The sequence below is a fragment of the Charadrius vociferus genome, unplaced genomic scaffold (assembly GCF_000708025.1).
Source record: "Charadrius vociferus isolate BGI_N301 unplaced genomic scaffold, ASM70802v2 scaffold365, whole genome shotgun sequence".
NCBI lineage: Eukaryota > Metazoa > Chordata > Aves > Charadriiformes > Charadriidae > Charadrius > Charadrius vociferus.
In genome coordinates this window covers 589208-607921 of record NW_009648559.1, presented here as the reverse complement: position 1 = coordinate 607921, position 18714 = coordinate 589208, and the positions used below count along the sequence as shown (strand labels likewise).

General features: G+C 41.4%; 1 protein-coding gene across 1 annotated transcript in view; it reads right to left on the bottom strand.

Moving 5' to 3' along the window:
• Positions 1-18714, bottom strand: part of ARNT2 (aryl-hydrocarbon receptor nuclear translocator 2) — a 77331-nt gene that overhangs the window by 35683 nt on the left and 22934 nt on the right. The window contains exons 5-7 of the mRNA XM_009886104.1: positions 6553-6655; positions 4482-4547; positions 3931-4016 (exon numbers count right to left, since the gene is read on the bottom strand). Coding sequence (XP_009884406.1) covers positions 3931-4016; positions 4482-4547; positions 6553-6655 — 255 coding nt within the window. The remainder of the gene's footprint in view (positions 1-3930; positions 4017-4481; positions 4548-6552; positions 6656-18714) is intronic.

Sequence of the window (18714 nt, the reverse complement as noted above, 5' to 3'; positions counted from 1 at the left end):
TTTCTCAGTTTTGTGAGTGGTTATGAACTTGAAGCATTGTCTAAGCTAAGGATCACAGCTGCTTCACTGGGAACAGGGGAACAAAGGCTGGAATTGGCGCTCGGTCAGTTCCAAACCAGGGGTCTTTTTACCTCATTCAAAATATCCAACCCCACTCTGTCATTATTTAATCTAACATACACTCCACATAAGAAACGAACAACGTAACTGGCTGGAACACTGATCTGGAGTATCTGACTCCTTTTTCTTAGCCTTTCACTCAAAGTTTACCCTGATAAATACCTGAGGCCAATGTATAATTTACCAGGATATAAGCCTGCATGTATGGTATGGTGGGTTTTGTACTTGAGCTTAGTTTTACCCTTCTCTTGCAGGCACAACGGCGGAAAATGAATGGACCGTTAACAAACCCAGCCTGAATGGACCCGCTCCTCAAAGCAGCTCTGTGTTTTCCCTGTGGCTCACTCACCCAGAGGCAAACACAGTGTATTAAGGGAAGAGCCCAATAGCTCCTTTGCCACGGGAAGCAGAGAGAGCAGAGGCTGCAGCACCGCTGGGTCTGCTCCGCGAGCAGCCGGGGGAGAGGCAGGTGCTGCCCACGGGTCCTGCATGCTCTGGGCTCAGTCATGTGCGGAGGACGAGGCATGACGCTTCCTGTGTTTTCTCTCCAATTTCTCAGCGAAGAAGGGGCTAAAGGCAGTCTGCCAACAAGCGAGCCTTGCTGCTCCGTTAAAGACAAGAAAAAAATAAAAAAGGCAGGCTAGATGCGCAAAAGTGTTTTCATGCTGACCACAGACCTGAGCCACAACAGAATTTGCTTTCTCCTTTACATCTCTGAAACAAAGACAACCTAGTCATTAAAATATGCCACCAGCTGTCAGCTGTTTCCACCTCTTTAAAGTATTTGAATTAATCTTAAGAGATTTAGCATAGACTACTCACGGCAGCGGCGCTGTCAAACCTGATAGTCTGTCACACTGAGAATGATCACACAGCAGTTCTTGACATTTCTGTATCGGCACTGACTGTGTTATACTCTGTGTGGGACTAAACAAAATTAACACGCTGGCCACAGACAATGCAATACAACCCAGAAAGAGAAAATACCTGGTGCTAAACAAATTAGATTAAGTGCATTTGCTAAATATTTATTTCGTTTATGAAAGTATGTTTTATGTGTTGCGTATTAGTTGTATAATGTGTGTGCCACATTGCATGCTCTGAAAGAAAAGGATATGGAGTTTATATTAGAGTACCCACCTGGCAACTGAAAAATAAATGAAAGTGATCCTTTCCTTTCCATAGCTGAATTTTTAAACCGCTGCAATTTAGCGCAAACCCATTCATTCCCAAGAATCCAGAGACGATGTAAAGGCCTGGGGGGGCTTGCTACTCTCAAACTGATTTGAGCAAAAGTCATTTTATTACAGGGCAGAAAAGTCTTAGAAAATTCTATTACTGCTGCAGTAATTTCATTTGCTTCACAGATTATGGTTGAATTACCATTGGAAATGAGAACAAATGCAGTGGCGTTGTCACTTATTTACCCAAATGTATTGGGGATCAGTTCAGACCATGGATATTCTCATACAACTCTGAAAGTCGACGGATACGTGACAATCACTAACACAAAGCAAGGAAGACTGGAAGAGAAAATAAACACTCCTGAAAGAGGCCCCAGTTTAGTACTATATGCCCTGAAAAAGGCACTCGGGCATGACTATTATGAGTAACAATTTGGATGGTAACATAAAAGACCACTGAAATTCCACATAAGGCTCTCAAAATCGAAAACATCCCTCAGGATTGTGCTATAGTTGGGAGGCATTAACATTGTGGAGGAGCATTGGGATATCATAAGGGAGCACCATGTGATTTTGAGGAGTGGAGTAATAGAAATGGGATGAAATTCAACATTACTAAATACATAAGCATGCACTTGGGGACTAATAACAGTCATAAACTACAGCAACAGAAATGGGATGAAACTTCATATTACTAATTGAAAGATCACACAATTCAAACTATTTTTGCTATGAACGGGAAGATCTTGAGTTGACAGCTGAGAAAAAGGCAGTCTGGTATCTATATCTGGTGATTTAGGATGCCAGCAGGATGCACAATACGAAAGACAAGTATGCTGTATCGTATACTGCCATTCAAGACAAGAAATATCATCTTTATTATACATGACTACAATCTCATCTGGAATAAGAGTGTATAGTGCCAGTGACCCACATTTTGAAGAGTTAAGTGAAAACACGAACAAGGGCAGAGAAAATAGTCAAGGATAAAGAAGAGCATGCATTGTGAGAATGCAGATCAGAAGTGGGCTCGTTTAACTGCGCAGAGTCAAGGTTGACAGGATACAACAACCTTCTGGAAATGCACCAGAACACTCGAGAGAGACAGAGACACAGGCAGGAAAAATCCTGCTTGATCTTCAGTGAAATACAGTCTAAGAATACGCTGGCATAAACTTCCCATAAACTAATGAGGACTGGAAATTAGAAAGGTTGTTAGGCGTAGGAGAGCAGTGAGGTTTTGGAAGAGCTGGAGATGGGGAAAACACCTCGCTGACGTAAACTGCAACTTACAGTGTGACACCTGGCAACTGGGCACTCAAAGATCCAGAAGATCCTTTTTATCCCATGCTCCTGCACTGCAGTGCCTGCTCCCTGCGGAAATGGCAGCTGGAAGTCATATACTGCTGACATTGTAACCCAGTGCTGACATGAGTTCACGCGTTTGCAGCGCTGCATTAGCAACATACACCCCTGAAGGGTTCGATCTCTTTAAAGGTCCCATAACAGGCAGCAAGTTTTTCACTCAAGCTTTAGCAAGCAGCTGAGAGAAATCTCATTTGACCTGCACCTTCCTGAAGAGACATCCCGTGTATCAAAGCTGAATTCAATTATGGTTCGAATAACCGATAGAAAAGTTAGTCTCTTTGTGGAAGAAAATGAAAAAAACCCTTTCATTTTCATAGGGCAATTAACACACACTGTGCTCTCACGCTTTTGAGATATTAAATCCTATTAGCAACAAAAGGGGATGGAAATCAAAAAGAATTTCACATCCACATGCTGGTGTCTGCCCACCACTGCACAGATTTGGTGCAAACCACCTCTTAGCATTCATAATCCCTGGATAAATGTGATTTATGCTTGTGGTATAAGACCACAAAAGGGCAGGACAACTCATGGTTTGATTCACGCCAGCAGGCGCTGTCACACTGCAAACAGCTTCTTCAACTACTGCAAACGCCAAGGTCAACTAACCCACCTCATGATGATGTCTGGATCAGCTCCACCGTCTCGTCTTTGAATTTTTCAAAGGTAAATATTCCCATATGTAATTCTGCGTTATAGTAGGTAAATGTTTTTCTTTGTAGTTCAAAGCAATGTGGCAACAATTTTTAGCCAGAAAAACAGCCTCAAAACAGAACTTATCTCAAAGACTGCACATCCTTCGATCACCACCACTTTGAAGACCTATGCACCTAAATTGAGATTGCACATTTTCATACACAGGTGCTTGCAACTCAGTACTTAAATATAAAATACTCGTTGGTGTTTTCCAGAGGTACAAATGCTTTGTGTTTACCTTCTTAAAATTAGGCCATTTTTATGTTGGTTTATCAGATTGAAAATTTTTGGCCCCAGTTGCTGGAATCCCGCATTAGTGACAATTCCTACTGCTCTCTGTGCCAATGGAATTGAGAAGGGTTTCACATGGGAAAAACGGGGCCCTGGGTGAGTAACAACAGCTTATTTCTTGGTATCAAAAGCTTCTCAAGAGGAGACTGAATTGGTTACCCCACTAAAATTCAGCCTGACTTGGTACCAGCAAAGGAACCTGAGCCAAGTTTTCAACTGTCTTGCAGACAGTGTGGTGTACACCACCTTCAGCGAGATAGATGATACATACCTGCTGGTGGCCAAGCCTTGATATAGCCAGTGCAATGGACAACAGCATACTGTGCTTCACCTTCTTTTACTGGGCCAAGGCCATTCCTAAATGAAAAGGAAACACAAAAATATCACGTCGATTGACATGCAGAATAGCTTTATGCTTGTAAACTACAACTACTAATGATTTACTGATAGCTGTAAGTTATGTTAGAAACAACCAATCATCAACCTGGAGTTCTGTACAATGTCAGCTCCATTACAACACTAATCAAGCCTTACTCGTTTTCCTTAATATTTCTTGGAGAAAGATACAGAAGCTTATTTCAGAGATGGAGCTGGTTAAGACAAAGAAGTTGAGTGACTTGGTCACGACTTGCAAAAAGATCCAGTGACTCCGCCACAGTTGAATTTAGCGGTGAGGTCTCCTCTCCTGAGACCCAGTGCTATTTCACACTGTGTGCGAATGCAGAAGTTTATCCAGGTAGCACTCCTCAATTGAGCATGAGCCCAATGAAAAATGAGAGTGCTTATGGCAACTGACTGTTGCAGTAAAGTAAGCAATAGTACCTGTATCTTTTTCTCATGGTGGTTATCCTGTTCAGAGGTAAATGATCCAGAGGAGCATTTCCACACCTAAAAGTAAAGCAATATTTGAAAGGGCTCAAAAATTAATATAAATACCCAAGATGAAAATGCATTTTAAGGTCTTTGTTAGTATATACAAGTAGACAATAGTGGAAATTTATTTCTGGTAGACTCATTTTTGCTTAGAACTTATTGCTTCCACAAGCTGAGTTTTTGCGTGTGCTCCAAATATTTTCTTTATTTTATAATGAAAAATTGAAGCGACTACAAAAAGATTTCCTCCCGCTCACCCAAACCTAAAGACTATTTGAAATGGATATTCCAAGACTGGCTAAAAACCAGGTACACTTAAAAATGCTATAAAACAAGGGTGAAAGCTAGAAGAATGTAAGTCAGGCCCCCAGCTATCCATACAAAACAATCTCAGTGTTCCAGTAGCTTCCCTGGACAGAGCATTTTGACTGGCATGCACCAGCTACAATGTTAGTAGATATTAATCTAATGTTTGCGAGAACAGACTGCTTACACAGTCAAATAACTTTATTTAACACTTGTTCATGTATATTTTGTGGTATTTCTAACTATGCCTAACTGTATAATTTTAACAATCCATTTGAAGCTAAGTAAATAGTTTGAAGGGTAAAACCAGTTCATTTTCAGTGGAAAAAAGAACAATAACAATGAAAGAAGTAATCACAAGGAAAGTTCACATTATTTGAGGCTCATTCTTCCCACAAGTGTTTTTTAAATTATTATTATTATTCTTTTTTTTTTTCTTTTTCTATACCAATCACTGCCAAGGAGAAGGAATGAACAATTAAAATAAGATTTAGAATTACAAAAACAATGGGGCTACTGGCATGTATAAAATTCCTCTCATGCACTGGAGTTTACAGAATCAAGGTGCAAGGAAATAACTGCAGTCTGAAATGTTGTTTTAAAAGCCAGGGAACAACTGTAAACAGGACATTAGGCCTGGTTTTCTTTGCACAAAAAAGTCTTCCTCACACGACCATTAAGTGCAACTTGGAGGAAGAGAAAGCAGTGTTCCAAGTGTCTCTCTGCCAGGCTGTATTTCTTTCCACCCAGTTAAGGAGGAAAAAGGAGCTACAGCTTAAGTCTAATCTTGCAGGTATGAAGTATATAAACCCCTTACAAAGGCACCCAAGAGCCATACATTCAGCCTCCTCACGTGACTGGAAGAATTCCACCACCTAAGAGAAGCACAGGGATCTCTTTAAACGTGTCCAATATTTTGCTTTGCATGTTTCATTCCATAACAAATTCAGCATCATCTGTTTTCAACGCATATATTGGATATAGGCTGCAGAGGCAATTATATACTTTCCCCCTCGAACCACTCAAAGAGATATTTATTGCAATAGCAACAGACATTTTATCCCATTAGCACTACAATAACCGAAGTGCCCGCAAGCCCCAGTCAGGAGCACTGGGCAGGCAGACCTCTTTAAAGAAGCCCAAGCAATGCAGGAGAAGTTGGAAAATTGCAAAACAAAACCCCTCTAACAATTACTCATTTATCTAGCATCAACCAGCTGACATTTGGTTAATTCATACCAGGCTTAGGTTAATTCCTACATAGCTGGCAAGTTTGCAACTGAATTCCTGTTTGTCTTCAAGATTCTTTTAATATTATTGGTTTGCTGAAAAAATACACAGAGTTGGGCTTTCATTACACTTGCGAAAGCTTTGTTCCCAAAGTATTGATTTGAGTAATTTGACTAGAAGAGACAATGGCTTACATTCCAGGGGTGAAGTTGTCATGAAGTTCTCTGGGGAAAGCATCCTACACCCCACACTGATAAAAACAACTGCAACACACAAATGTGGGGCTGTTTTGTCATTAATCATAAAGGAAGACAGCTTTCGGTTTTACTCCAGTTCCAAAAGCAAGAATTTTGTAAATGCTTAATGGGAGTGTGTCGTTACAGCTTCATTTTTTTAAGCAAGGTCAAACTAGTGCAACAAAATGTCTGAAGTCTAATCTGAGACGGGACTGGAACCATCACAGGAATACAAGGTAAGTGTGTACCTCATCCTGCAAATGAAAGAGCGCCTTGATCCCATGCACATTCTCATTGAGGACTGCTGACCCTCTTTCTTTACTGTTCCAGTCTTCAGGTCCAGGATTCGTCCTAGAAAAGCCAGGGAGAGCAACTGATGTTCAGTACGTAAATTTAATTCCATTTACTACCAACTAAGATGACAGTAAGTTCATAAGCTAAATCCCATTAGCCCAGTTATGGGAAAAAATACCAACAAAATATCTTGATCCTGGTTTCACATCGGTTATGTTCTGACTTAACTAATGATTTCAGCAAAGCCAACTCTGAGTCACAACAGTGATGGCTCTTTTCTCGGTTGGCCCAAGACCAACTTCCAAGGCAGGGTCAAATGTCTGGAGGCAGAGAAGAAAATGACAGCAAGTACTGCTTTTTGACTTCATCTGCTTGCTCCACTCTTTACCAGAACTGTGGATAGAGCAACACACGTCTTTCCCCTGACAGCTGCTCCTCCTTCCCTGTGTTCTCAGGTCTGTCCGGAATCCCCTCACCATAACACCACCCCACACATCCAGAGCTGCAGCAACAGCGAAGAACACATAAGACCAACCTTTTCTCCTTGATGATGAGATACAGGGTATGTCACAGCAACCCTTTCAGAGTTGATAAAAAACTGACATGGCAGTGTATTTTTAAAGTTAATTTTCAGCCAGATCAGTGAGATGATCTGGCTCACCACATAGCAACAAGAGTCTACGCAAGATCCACGGCCGGACCCTGGTGATCAGCAGAAGCTGACTACAAACCTCAGAATCTCACCCCACAGACACAGCATTGAAAAGGGATGACAGATACCAAATCATCTCAAGAGAGGACAGGCCAGAGGGAGCGCTGAGCCGATACTCCTACAGTAAGTTGGGGGAGGTCTTTATTAAAAAACGAAGGTAGCATGGCGGTAATGATTAATCTTTTCAAAACAGAAGGCAGTGATTACTACAGACCGGTTTGGCTCAGTGACGGCAGGGTACAGGGGATCACACAGAACCCTACTGTTTATCACCAAAGAACTAAAGAATGGACTTTTAAATCTACAGCGCAACTGCTAACAGGTGACTATAAAATTCTGTAACATTAGTAACACAGACTAGAAATGAATCACTGACCCAGATCCACAACACTTCAGGGCTGGATACAGCTGCAGAAGTGACAGTGGGCAAAAGAAATGCAGTGGAACAGCTGCCAGACAATTAAGTGACAGCCACCAGCGCTGATGACACACGGCCATGAGCACACGACATGTTTAAGGTAGGTACAGTATCTTTCAACAACTGAAACCACGCAAGCCTAAGCCTTCACCATGATATAACAAGCCAAGTTTACAGCAGTATAAGATACCATACTCTGACTGTGCAAAGTTGAAGAAACCATGCAGAATACGTTCAAAGTATCCCTCATCAGATTCCCCCAAGTCTCTGTCCAAAAATTAAGTTCTGAACTAATTCTACTGCCAAACATTAATTTCAGAATGATTTTAACTGAAAACACTTACCTCCATCCATGAATGTGAATAAAATCACTACAAAACAGTTTAAAGATCGGTATTTTAGGTAAGGAACTAAGCAGTAGGATTTTATTCTTAAGGTACACTAAAGATAACCACTTCTGGAGGAAAGCCATCCCTGTTGACAGAAGGTCAGACTGTGATGTATCTCCAAGGTATATCTCAGATAGTTAAGAAGTTAGCAAGTCTGGAAGCAACTCCTAAAGATGCTTCAGTTCAGAGCACTGGGCTATGTATTAATATAGATGTATGATTCAGGTGTGAGCTGGGAAAAATGACACCACCACATTTCCCAGCTCAGTTACGCTGACCCTATGATGTAGGATGGATCTGAGGTTCAACCACACTTCCCTTCCCTGCATCAGAGAGTCTGTCTCTCTGTCTCATTTTCTATATGCAAAGTCACAGTCTATTTCCCCATCCCCTCAAGTAAACAATTTAGAGAAATAAAATATCATTAGGCAGGAGACAAACTGCTTGCAAATGAAGGCAATACATGATGAAGCAAATAAAGACAGCGTGTATGTGCAAGACCCGATGGCTGTCCATATGAGCATACAAGCCAAATCAAACCATCAAAAGCATGGACTTGGGACACAATACTCTTTGGACACGCAAATCAAACCATCAAAAGCATGGACTTTGGACACAATAGCTTTGTCATACACATAAACAAAAGAAAACTTTTTGTGCACTTTTTTTTCCCCCGTTCCAATACAAATTCTTGAAGTGACACTAATAATCAAAAAGCAGTGACAGTAAACATAACTCAAACAGCTAATAGAAGTATCTCAGTTTTTATCATCCAAGAACATCTATAAAAATAAGTATACTTCACAATTACGTGGATGCTAAGCCTAAAATTGCTGACACATGTTCCTTTGGTATGCCTGGAACCACCGACAACAAAAGTCATAGATTTAAATTTAGCTTTTTGTTTGGCAATGTCTTAGAAATATGTACCAGATAACAAATAGTAGTCTAAATTTTGCCTTGACTTACAAAATCACTGCAGGGGGTGTGTGGGGGTATGAGTCAGAGAAATGTTTGGTACATAGATATTACAAGAAAGCTCTCAGCAGCTTGTTTCAATAGTCCGTCATGCGTGCGTTAACCTTGCAGAGCTTTAACAATACAGTCCAGATTTTGATAAAGAACAAGCAGTTTGTGCCTGATATATTATTAGAAGCTTATGTTCAAATTATATGAAAAAAGAGGAAGAATTACAGTTGAACACACTAAAGACAAAGCCTCCCATCGAGCCCAAACAAGCCTGTCAGTGCAGCCCCCGGGATAAGAGGGGTCTCCTAACACACGGCATACCAGGGCTCGTATCCCTGTTGGAGCTTTTAAGAATATTGGTGTTGCCAGGTGTGTAGAGTGTATCTGGGAGAGCAGACTGAGGTCTGTACACAACCAACGCAGCCATACAGCACAGGTAAGCGCTAGCTTTGGAAAAAGGAACGGCATAATACTCCCAAGGGTTTGCTCCCTGTGTCTGCTGGCAGTATTGCATACACACTGCTAAGAGCTTTCTCTGTTTGGAGAGCTCTCCGGTTTAATGATGGCAATCTGGATGCAGTGTTACCCCTTTTTATTTTTGTGCTAACTGCTCAAAAAACCATCTTCATTTCTAGACCTACACTTAGAGCATTTAGCTTTTACCAGATAATTCTACAGAGGTGCTGCGAGATGGAAGATGTTGAAGTCAGGACAAGCTGGAGTTGTATTTGTCGTGACTACTCATTGCTATGACAATCTGTGACAGTACAATGTCACTCGGTCTCAAGACAAAACTCACAGCTGTTTCTGCCCAGGCTCCTCGTCACTCCACACCTGACCCTGAGAAGGGGACGGACCCACACTGCTCCGCTTCTGCCAGCATGGAGTTGAACGATCATCTTCTACCTGCTTCAGCATCATCTACAGTTCACTGCAGCCACTCAGGTGATGGACCTTGGCAGGTCCCACACTGCAGTCAACCAAACAGGCATAAATCACTACTCAGTGTCATACAGACAGCTCAGTTCAAGGAGGTGGCACACTCTGATGACAGCTCTGTCACAGAACCATAAAATACTCGTATCTCCTCGTGTTCCTGCATCTTTTATGCTGGTGCTGCTACCTCGGTGATAAATGTATAGAAAGTACATTTGATGTAATAGTTGGCAATTATATTCTTATTAATAAGAAATGTTCTAGGATGCTCTGAACACTTCTGCTAACTGAACAGTGCACATGTGCATTTTTAAAATTTCTTCTAGTTTCTTCAGAAGTACAGTTTTAACAACCCACTGCTACCACCAGCTGGGACTCTTATGAGCTTCCCCATAAACTGGCAATTGCACACAGTTCATTTTCATGTTAAACCTTCCCCCCTCCAGCTCCAGACACAGCCCTCAGACACAGCAAGGGCAGGACGCATGTCTCAATGGCAGCACTACCGTGGCTGGCACTGCTGTCTTATTACCAGATACAGCAGCTGCACAGCTCAGAGGAAACCAGAGTTGACTCTGCTGCACAAGAGAAAGCAAATAAATGAGCACAATGCTTATTAAAACCAGCACATAAATCTCTCCGGTTGGTCTGGGTATAATTAATAATTTGTTGAAATCTACCCACTACAGTCCCCACTCAGAAGGCAGTATTGCTTAAACCTGTAATAAACCAGTTGTCCTCTGAGCAGGAATCTACCATGTGACCCACAAAAGGGCTGTCAGAGGGGACCACAGAGGTGAGGACAATGTGCAAGAGATTCACTATTTGGGTAAAATTAGAGAAGCCATATAAAGCTCTTCCCACTAAACAGATTAGCTAGTATTCAATTCTAGTACTGAGGACACACACCAGAAACATCCCCTTCGTGTTATGCTGCAGTGTGTTTTCAAAGATACTCTAAAAACGTTCTCATAATGATCAAGGGGACAAATGTTCATGTTGGCACTGATATGCCCCTTGTGTGTGCAAATAGTGAAGAGATTATGCATGAACCTTCCCCTTTTGGATCTCCAGTTGCTACCGTGAATGTTCAAATACCTTTCCTGTGCTTGCAATGTTTGAGATGAACCTAAGCCAAGGGTTGGCCTGGGCCTACTGAAGTTCATGGGGTTTCAAATCTGGGAGTTTGGCACAAATCCATCTTTACACAATAGCACCAGCCTGTTACAAAATTTGTTCCTACATGTTTAAGCACTGTATGCTAAGGTTTATAGCCTGGTAATCAAACACAATCTGTTCTTTGTTACTTTTTTCAGTTCTTTTTTTGTTTTTCTTGTGGATTCAAAACTCCATAAGCTGCAACACCTAATTCTATCACAAATGCCTTCTCTGCTGGATTTCCAGTCCCTAAGAATCTACAGTCTGTACTTAGAAAGAAGGGTTGTTACATGAGGGCAAGTTGAAATGGCTGTCTTTAAAAACAACCATATGGTATTCACATCCAGTTTGCAACATGGAAATATCCTTCTTTTGCAACAAAAGACTACTACCTGTTTACAAAGATCCGAAGAAATTTGTTTTGGCCTCATGCACACAAAAATACTGTTGGCAAAGTACATGCTACAGTTTTCCATTTCCCTCTAACTCATCAGGAGATGGACTGCTGCCTTGCACAGAATATTGGACCTGATAAGGAAACAGTCTGAATTAATATATGGAGTCTCCCCTTGCACTCAATACCTCCAGCAGTCCAGCAAGCTTCGTGCTTTACTTGATAGCGTCTTGTCTTACAAAGAACAAGTTAGATATTTTGTAATTATTCTCAGCCACCAGATTGTCTACATATTTCTTTCCAGGCAAAATAAAATAAAGGATAAACTAAGTTTGGTTTGGACAAGATAACAAAAGATGACTTTGTGCTCATCAAAAATACTCCACAGGCCACTCAGGGAAGACAAACAGGACACAGGAATACTGCACCCAAAAATCCTTATGAAAACTGAAAACATCTTTATCCTACTATAAAAATGGAAAAAAGGAAAGACAGGGATGCAGGAAAACAAGAGGAAATAATTAAAAATAAAAGCAAAGTGATGGTCAAGGTACTGATGCTTCTGGACACAGCTCCAAATATAAGCTGACCCTCAAACTGAAGTGGACACAGCTCCAAATATAAGCTGACCTCAGCTGACCAAATATATGACCCTCAAACTGAAAGGTCAGAGAACAAAGGACTTGTTCTATGGTGATGCTCTCTATCAGTATGCTAAGTCTTTAGAAAGTAGTGGCAGAGATCAGCTTAAAGACATATGTTCTCAAGTAAAACTACTAGCTGCCAGCCCATCACGCAAAAGTGCAACGTTGCAAATGACCTATTTATCATTTATAGAGAGGCAGCACAGAAAAGTCTCTCACTCACCAGTGCAGCATCAAAAGCCAAGTCTGTTACTGTCCCTTCGGCTATGAAAGGTGTGCATGAAGACAGCAATGACACCGACTCCACAACAGTTTGTACAGATATAAGATACAGGTCACTGCTTGGGATAAACAATAAAGTTACAGAAAACAAAGTGAAACTCTTCCTTTTTTTAATTTTTAATTTATCAGTTTACACATATGCACTGGCTGCAGCTGAACACTCAGCTTTACACCAACGGAGGTATGCAGCTGGCAGAGTCCCTCTTAAGAACAATGGATGCATTATGAATACATAAACAAAATGTCTTCAATAGGAAGATTAAATAGCCTAAATTTGATCAATTTATATTAAATTATTCTTGATAAGCTCATCCCAGAACAAAGCAATTATTCTGCATTAATTCAACAATTAAAAGAAAATAAAAATCTTTAAAAATTTACACCCTTACAACTGTAAGGGATACATTTGTATCGCATGTTTAATGCAGCTCAGCAAGTGCTTTAAGCTCTATTAAGTTTAAAAAAAAATACACATCTGCCCTGTGGAACCCAGTATTAAAAAAAATGACAGATGATCTAAGAACACATTAAGAATCAAAACTGAAATGCACACACAGTGTTTGAAGGCCCTCCTTCCAGGAACTCGTGTTTACATAAACCAGAAGCAGCTCACAATATACAAATAAAACCTCATACATATTTAAAAAAAAAAATAATCATGGTCACACAGCTCTTCTCTCAGCATTCTGGGTTTTATTATTTACATAGAGGTAATGTTCATAAAAGCACAGGCATATCTACCACGTACATACACATATTAGAGTACACAGTCCCTGTCCTGAAAGCCCCAGCGCCTGCCCTACAAACGACAAGATATCTACTGTAGGGGTTGGTGAGACTGAGAGCAACTGCCACAGCTCAGAAATATGCTGCTGGTCATCCAAGTGTCCTCTAAAAACAGAGCATCCCTTCAGCATCACCACACCAAAGACAAGAGCTACGGGGAGTGAACGCACCAAACAACACAATCCTAATAAAACTGCACCCACAAAAAATGCATCTCTCTGGCCCCTCATTGAGGGGAAAGCAAACGCATGAGCTATAAGAATAGCCTGGACACTCAAAACATAGGTGGACTTCAGACCATCCTAACTTCAAATCACAAACTAAGGACAGAACCACATGACTGGCACTGCGTACCCAAAACCAGCGCTGATTTTACAGGATGCCTCCCTCGCTCCCATCAGAGGTTACAGTGCAGCTCTGACAGGCAATGCCCGCTAACCTGTTGTTTATTTTAACACTACTACTTCCCATCTGCTGTGTACTTAATGGTCTTTTAAATCTATGACAAAAAAAAGACACCAGTTCTTGATAACATTTGTGACACACCGAGAGGCCATGAAGAATGCACAGTTCTAGAAAGTAAGAGCCTGATGGAGTTGTTTTTACAGAACAAATCTGCAAACTCGTGATGCTTAACTCATTCACCAGAAACCCCTGCTCGCTGACAAACAGCCCTGGCGTGCCGGCACTGGCACTCCCCCTGCATCGGCCGCAGCACCGCCAGGTGGGACCGCTGCCAGCGCTTGCAGTGATGCAGAGCAGATGGGCTCCGAACAGGCAGCAGGCTCTTCTCCTTCATACTTCAGATTCATGCAAAATAAGTATCAGAGCTGCACTGTTAGTGGCATGCATACAGTTTTAACTCACATGCAGAAAGGGTCTATTCTCCAGCCTGTCTCCCCTGGGGGTGCAGAAGGCCCCGGGTTCTGCCTGAAAGGTGTCTGGTAGCACAGGTCATCCCTTACTGGTATCACAGCCTTTATAGACCATAATCACAACTTCAATCCCTGGCTTACAGAAAGCTCAGGACATGGTCGGGGGAACACGTTCCTAATCATGTGGAGATACCTGACGCAATCTACATCTTTCCTGATATTAAAATCATGATCCTATCAAATCTTTCAAGGAGTGGGTCAGTAGGACTTTGAGAGACATAGCACTGCAGGTGGGAACAAGGTCTCCCCATGCACACTTCCCAGCCTTGCTTCCCACTTGGTCTGACTGTACAGAGAGGATGGGACCTCCCAACATGGGACTGCACCCTACCAGCAAGGCTGTACAGCAAACCAACTTTTATACCTCTGTCCTCAGCCGTATAGGAATTTGTGCCCTGGCCCAGCTTAATCATAGAATCATAGAATGGTCAGAGTTGGAAGTGACCTTAAAGATCATCTGGTTCCAGCCCCCCTGCCATGGGCAGGGACACCTCCCACCAGCCCAGGTTGCTCAAAGCTCCATCCAGCCTGGCCTTGAACACCTTCAGGGAGGGGGCATCCACAGCTTCTCTGGGCAACCTGCTCCTGTGTCTCACCCCCCTCAGAGTAAAGAATTTCTTCCTAGTATCTATTCTAAATCTACAACTTTTCCAGAAGAACAAAGCCATGGGGACACTGGTATACCAATATCCCTTAAGAATACAGTTCAACTGTAAAATCGGTCAGCCTCACGCAGCCTGGAACAAAATCAGGGACCACACAGGACTTCCCAGCTGTCATTATACTGCACACATATCCACCAAGAAGCTTGTGGGATCGCAGGCAGAAAATGCAGTCGTTCTTGCTCCAAAGCTGGCAGTGCCTTCCACCCCAATGTTATGAGACTGCTTTAGCTCTCACAGACTGGGGCTTCTCTGCTCTCACGTGCCTGTTTCATCGTGCAGTAGGAAGCAGCACCGTATCCCTACCCCCCTGCACCGCGTTACAAAGCATTGCGAATACACTGGTAAACAAATATATCAGTACACGAAATAAGTAACTGGCTCCAAGCACGTACTTGCTGTTGGTAGACATTAAAGCAACTTTCAGAGGATATCCACACCTTCACTCCTGTTTTAAAGATGAGGACGCTGAAGCTCAAAGTAACGATTTCTCTCGCCTGTGGTCAGCCAGCAGCGGAGGTGCAGCTACGAACAGGGTCTAAGCTCATATAAGCAATATGAGTTCTCAAGACACTGTAGATAAAAATTCTCAATAATATAATCCACAGTGATTCTCAGAAAGTCTATAAAAATCTCATGAAGACTGTATGCACATCAAGGCATAATCAGCTTAAATGAGAAATAAACATGATTATGTTTTCAAAAGAAGACTATAGGCTGGGTGGCTGATTTATCTTTCTTTATATCCAGTGATAACCTCTTGACGTATCAGTATAGAACCTGAAACAAATCAGCCCAAATAAGGAAAAGAAATTTCATTTGTATCAAATACTCCACTTTCATGATGGTACTTAGAACCAGGACATGCGCTCTATTGCTCATGCTTCCCTTCACACTCATGAAAAAATTCCTGAACTACCTATCCCATAACGATGGCTAATGTTCCACGTATAAACATAAACCATCAAAGCTCGCTCTCCTCACTAGCCTAGCTTCTCAGGGGGACTATTTGAACCTCTCTAAATATGTAAAGGTTTACATCATCTAATTGCAAAAGGCGTTGTATAAGCATTAGAGTCAAGTTATGACATTCTTACAATAGAATGAAGAGTCGATCCAATCAGCAGCAAAGTTAAAAAAATAAAAAAAGAAGTAATGCAATTGAAATGTAGCTATTTTTAAATATCTGTCTGTCCCCTACTTACTAACTGGAGACACTGACCCACAAAGGGGGAATTGAAAAGCTTTCTCACCCCCTCTTGTTTTTCAATAAGAAACCCCTCACATTACACAGCTGTTTGCTTAATACAACTTGTTCTTATAAAAGCTCATGAGGCCAAAAGGTCTCTGCTGTGCCTGCCTTCATGTTTGACTAACCAGTCTGTAATTCTCCACAATTTTGGGCAAATATGCATCATTTTAATTAAATTGAATAGGAAACTATGTGGGCTTTTGAGCCTTGCTATTGAGTTCATTTTAAGAGACTATCTGAAGGGATAGTGTTACAGATCACATGCAAGTCTCTCTGCTGATGGATCTGGAAAAACTGGACACAAAACCCAAGAAAATAATTCAAAGCACATGCTGAAAGTTATGTTATAACACACACACACAAAAAAACCCAAACACCAAATCCTTTTAAGGACTAAATATATTTTAACTTAACAATGGTTACGTTAAAACACATTTTAACTCTCAACAATGGTTATCTTACGTAAGGGAAACATTCAGCACACTAAATAAAATAGCTTATAGCCCATACAGATGTGCAAGCTCTTCCTAGACATAAATACAACAGCATCTATCTCCATTTCCAGTTCCCTATCTGTAACGCAGGATGATGGTCCTCTCTTCTTTCATCCTTGCACTGTCCATTTAAGGTTTAGCAGCAGCAGCTTTATCTTGCTATAGGTTTGTATAAGTTCTGACAGCCACATTCTGATCTCTGCAGGTACTTTCAGGCTCAGTCACTAAACAAATAAATATCACCAAGTTCATGGTTCCAGGACCTGGGCAGTTGGGGTAGCACTTCTGTTACAATTATCAGATGTATTTGAAGGAAAGCCTGAGCTGGAGAAAATTATCATCCTAAAGCCTGCCAGTGATCCAAGATACAAAGAGCTCCTCAAAAGACAGAGCACACTTTCTATAACTAGAAAAAAGATGGAAACCCCCCAGAAACAGTTACTCCAAACCACCATCAGCAGAGACTCCCATGACAGGACAGCTATCCAAAATAACTCTGCAATATGTAATTTATTCTTTTACCATTCACAGCTGCACAATAAATCAATACATAAAGGTTGTAAGTAGCTTTTAAATTAACCTATTTGTTTCAGTCGAATGCTCAGCAAGAAGCTTTACTGAAAAACACTTCTGCCAAAAAAGCTTCAGCTCCTGGCATTCTGTATTACTCGTACTTCATTATCTAACTCAAATAACCGGGATATATGCTTTATTAGTAACTACTAGGATTGTCTGGTTCTGAAATTTGGCTGTGGTCTGTTCCATATGAGCTGGTGACACATCATGGAATAGTCCAGTAGAGGAAATAAATAACGACAGCAAGATGACTTTGTGAGATATTTTGCTGGGGACAGAATTAAATTTAACACATAAGGAGGAAGAGAGAGGAGAACAAAAGCCCCAAAGATGCTGTCTGGTTATTTTTACAGATTACTCCTTTAGTTCAATTAAAATAAGGTTTGTAGGGCAAAACATCATTATAGGTTCTAATTCTCTTTTTGAAGACTCAAGACACTTACAAATTACATGCAAAAGTCTCCATACTATGAAAACAGAAAAAAGAATGTTTGATGACTTAAGTTCAGATCTAAGGTACTACAATAATACAGATCAAACCACAGAAAACTGACAGTGGGCCATGTTACCGCTCTGGTTATGTGCTGCTATATGGGAGGCTTTTCCCTCCATGCGGCTCTGTGCAGGGTATCAGTGAGGAGCAAGTGGGTCCCGTGGTGTCAGCAAGCTGGTGGAAGGCCAGGGAAGGATCAAAGACCATGGAAATCCTGCCTCTGCTGTCCCAGGATTATGAAATATGACAGCTTCAGCTAAGGAAAGAGAGATAGCAGCAGCTTGGGATAAGTCAATTATTCCCCTTTCAAAGCAAGCGGACACTTGGGTGGAATACTGTCACTCCCAGGAACCACTCCTCCCTTTGCCTCCCTAGCCTGTTGCTACAACTCATCACATAATAATAAAATATTTTAGTGCATTGTATTAACTTCATTGAGACAACACGACATTCAAATTAGGCTAAAATTCCTTTAAGAAGCGATCCACAGGGTAGATGTTAAGGCTAATACTGCACCCACCCAGCATCTGTGGAGTTCCCATCAAAGCAGTGAAGCACCTGAGATTTACAGAGGGTTGCAAGCAGGGCCAGGGCCAAAAAGCTCCAAGAGGCATGCTCCAACTGCTTGATTGGCAATGTATTAACCAAAGAAGCTGGTCAGGTATTTGTGAAACACTAGTATTTTTTCAAAGGGGGAAAAAAATCACTAACTCCATATATTTCATCATGTTTAATAAAACAGAGCATGTTGAATAAATATTGAACATTAAAAAAACCCACCACCCTTGAAACCCAGCAACTGAAAATGATCCAGTCAAACATCTGTGATAACAGACCTAAGTATGCGGCAGTTTCCAAGCGAGAAACTCATGGTGGAGCCTGAAGAGAAATAACAGCCGCAAAACCCACTTGCACATGCATGCCCAAACACCTGAAAATCCACCCTAAAAGCATTCCCTAATGCTAATCAGGTGTAATAAGTCTGTCTCAGAGTTCTAGGCTAAAGCTGCTTCCTT